The 3,986-nt window shown below is 38.4% G+C and overlaps 1 protein-coding gene across 1 annotated transcript in view; it reads right to left on the bottom strand.

Moving 5' to 3' along the window:
* Positions 1–3,191: 3,191 nt before the first annotated feature.
* The window catches only part of chrd (chordin), a 43,365-nt gene continuing 42,570 nt past the window's right edge, over positions 3,192–3,986 (bottom strand). Inside the window, exon 21 of the mRNA XM_028465624.1 lies at positions 3,192–3,810. Within this exon, the coding sequence (XP_028321425.1) occupies positions 3,749–3,810 (62 nt within the window). The 3' untranslated portion in view covers positions 3,192–3,748. The remainder of the gene's footprint in view (positions 3,811–3,986) is intronic.

Genomic DNA, 3,986 nt, shown 5'->3' with positions numbered 1-3,986 from the left:
ATAGTGTTAATTTACTTGTATAAAAAACTAACACTGCATGTGTTTTTCTTCTCAAACTAACTCTCTGTGTAGCAGAGCTGCTGCTGAGGCATTCTTAATGACACAGTGTCCAAAATGTGATTTACTTTGAAAACGACTTTCAGCAACTCAGAGCTGCCCTGAAAGAAGCAACACTACATAATTTAATCATATTTCAGCCTTAATGAAGGAAAAAGTCAAAAGTGACACAAAATGTTGTTAAATTCAAAGTTTTTGCGTAATTTGGGAGTTATTTTGTGCGTTTAACTCACTCAGTGCCATTGATGAGATAACTCGTCATTTCAAATCCAAATGCTCAGTGCCATTGACGAGATAACTCATCATTCGCATTTTTTCACGGGGATTACTAGAAAACACCCTGGCAGAGGTCCCCCATGGTGGGAGATGTAGTGACCAACTCTGCCCTGAAGATGGCAGCAGTGCACCTTTGGATGAGAGATTAGCCACTGATGCTACCCATCAAAGCCGGAAGAAGCAGGAAAAAGGGAGATTATGGCGCTACAGAGTGATATTGTGATGTATCCAGCAGCTCACAACACCACATACTAACACAGAACATGTGTGGACCTGAGTGGATTATTGATAATGTTGTGATCGTGAGATAAAACCATCAACTAACTGGGCTAAACGGGTCAGCCCTGTGTGTCGGGAGGAGGAAAGCGGAGGGGGGGTGTGGAGGGGGGTACAAAATACCCCCAGCCTGTGAGCCAGATAGCAAAATAATAGGTGACATGTAGGAGGTAGCAGCATACCTTTGGATGTGGATCATCCATGCTCAGCAGAGCTCACAGGGAGAGAGGAAAGGCGTTTATGAGACAGAAAATTGCTCTACGTACAGAGCTGATGTTCCCAGCATCGCATAGCAGCACACACTCGACAAGAGCATGTGTGGAACTCATGGATAGTGTGGCGATTGTGAGATAAAACCATTAAAAAAACGGGGCAAGCACTGACACTTTGTATGTCCGGGAGGAAGAGGAAGTTACGTGTGTGCAGACTGATGGGAGAGAAAGTTGGAGGAATGTCAAAATACAGTAAGAAATACATTCAACTCTGACCCAGATAGATAAATAATAAAAGAAAAAAACCCCGGTCTCAGTGTTGTTCTTTTTTTGTTTTATATAAGGAAACAATGTTCAGATGTTAGAGTTGTCACTAAAGCAAAAGAAAAAAAAAACAGCTTTAAAGTCACTGACAGGGTTTTTTTTTTTTTTTTTTACAAAAAGGCTTTTTTTTCAGCTTTTTGCTCTGAAACTGAAGATTTGTGTAAAACTTGCTCTATTCAACGGCTGATTACAAAAGAATGAAACGAGCCAGAAACAAATGTTTTTTTTTGTTTTTTTTTTGATGAAAGAGGCTTCAATCTTTCAGAATCTGGTGTCAGATTTCAGATAGTCATAGTAGAAAATATTCTGTGGGTCTTTAAAATCAGTCAAAATGCTCGGCTGGCACTGAGGGAGGTAGAAAATATGAAAATGGCTGGCACTGAAAGAGTTAATAGTTTTTGTGTATTTAGAGAGTCATTTTGTGCATTTAAAAGGAAATAACCATAAATTGAAATCAAAGAAAATGAAAATAAATGAGTACAATTCATTAGGTTTGAAATGAAAAAGGAAAAAAAGAATTTATGAGGAAAATGTTTGAAATATTAGAAACATTTATCTTCCAATGTTTTAGCGTGCTAATGTGTGTTAGCTCTGCAACAGGTGCTAACCCAGTGATTCCCAACGTTTGTTAGATCGTTTTGATATCGATAATTTTTGGCGACCCCAAAATACACAAAATGACAACAGAAATGCACAAAACTACAATAAAAAAGATACAAAATTACACAAACTGACTCCAGAATCACACGACAATGGCAACAAAAAACAATAATTACACAAAAATGTACAAGAAACAGCAGAAAAATACACATAATTACTCCAAAAAACAAATGACAAAAAAAAAACAAAACAGATTTACCATGCTGATGTCCCATATAATTAAACCAGGGAAATCGTTCACACTATTTTATTTTGCACCCGCAAATATACCCTATTATAACACTACAGAGTACAAAGTATGTACACCTCTTTGTACATCCAACCTTTAAACACATACTCATTTGGCCATAATTAACTCTACTTAAGCTCCCACTATATGAATACACACTTCCAACGGGCACTGTACTAGTTATTAATAACATAAAAAGAAGAGGAGCTGCACTCAAACCCATTGAATCCCTGAACAAAAAGGTCTTAAACATCTTTGACAGAAAAAGCTACTCGTATCACTGCTGTTATATTCTTCACAAATTCAACTTGTTATCCTGTGAGAACTATAAAACATTCAAATACACCTGCTTCATATATAAAATATTAAATGGACTAACACCACTGCTACTGAAGGAATACATCAAACTAAATACAGTACATGGTACAATCACAAGAGCCCCCACCAGAGGAGACTGTGAGAATAACTACCTTTGGTCAATGTGTGTTGTCAGTAAGAGGTACTAACACCTGGAACTCTATACCACCTACAATCAGAGAATGAATCACTTTCACCACCTTCAAAACTGGCTCATAATCAACCAAAGCTGTTCTCACAACTAGCCCAGCTCTGTCCTGCTTTTCTACATGTTTACATAGACATATGTACATGTGTGGCATTTGTTGATTTTTGTGTATGTGAATAATGAGTGATTTTTGACCTTGTACACTTCCCAAGTAACTCATACACTGGCAACACACACCTTAACTTAAGCACTTTAACTGTAACTCCCATATTCATGCACTTTGTATTGTTGATTGACTGATTGTATTGTATTTATGTACTTAAAATTTTTTGTTTTGTGACCTGCCAACAGATGCAAAATAGCATTTTTGCTAACTCTGGCGCATTTACAATATGTAATTTTTACATTAGTTCACCAATGTGCAATGCACTGTCCCTTTCAAATAAATGCAAAACATAAAAAAGTGAATGTATAGTCTACAGTTCTTTAAGATTGTGTTGAATTTGAAAAAAAACCAACATAATAATTAAAAAGATATGTTTTTACTCAGTTATTTATTTAATCAATTAATAGACATTCATGGCGACCCCCACATGGTATTCATTAGCTCTCCACGTCACTTAATAAATAGAAAACACAAAGCAGCGTCATATTTAGAAAAAAAACTGATAGAAAATATTTATTCATTCAAACACACAATTAGAAACAAGTGTTTGCAGCAGAGCGTTGGGGTCAGCAGGGGGCGCTCCCTAAATCAGAGGTGTGTGTGTGTGTGTGTGTGTGTGCGTGTGTGAGAGAGAGAGAGTGAGACTGTTTTACTCATTAGTCTGTTTCTTTACAGGCAAACAGGGAACACTGTTATAAACACACACACACACACACACACACACACTGGCATCACTGTGGCAGAATCCATGGTCGCTCATCAAGCCTCTACATTTACTGTGACCCAGCTGGGGGTCCAATGAGCCGCTGGGTCCTGGTCCTGGCTGTGAGGAGAGCAAGTAAAAGCAGCTCCATCTCAGCATCTAAAGAGTCCTTTTCTATCCTTTCTAGAAGTCTCTGCTCTTCTTTTATTCCTGCTTTACAACCCGTTAGCTGATTACAGGGGAGGGGGGACCCAACAGGCAGCTGTGGGGTTTGGGTCTATTTGCGGATGACAAAGGTGAAGCAGGGTCGATCCAAAGGCTGGAGAATGTTCTTTGTCCCTCAGTGTCTCCGTGTTGTTTTTCTGTCTGACACGTTCACCATCAGATCACCGTCAGCGAGCGCTGCAAAGATTGGAAAATGATTGTCGATTATTTCCTAATGTCCACACGACTGCAACTGCTTTTTACACACGTTACAGGCTGGAAAACCCCATTAAAAACACAGTTTTATTCCCCTTGTTATGGTTTTACAGCCTCACAAATGATTTTTACTGCAAATGTCCATGTGTAGAGTCCTA

The sequence above is a fragment of the Gouania willdenowi genome, chromosome 13 (assembly GCF_900634775.1).
Source record: "Gouania willdenowi chromosome 13, fGouWil2.1, whole genome shotgun sequence".
Lineage (NCBI taxonomy): Eukaryota > Metazoa > Chordata > Actinopteri > Blenniiformes > Gobiesocidae > Gouania > Gouania willdenowi.
Note: the sequence above shows the minus strand (reverse complement) of the source record. Positions and strands in the feature narration are given on the sequence as shown.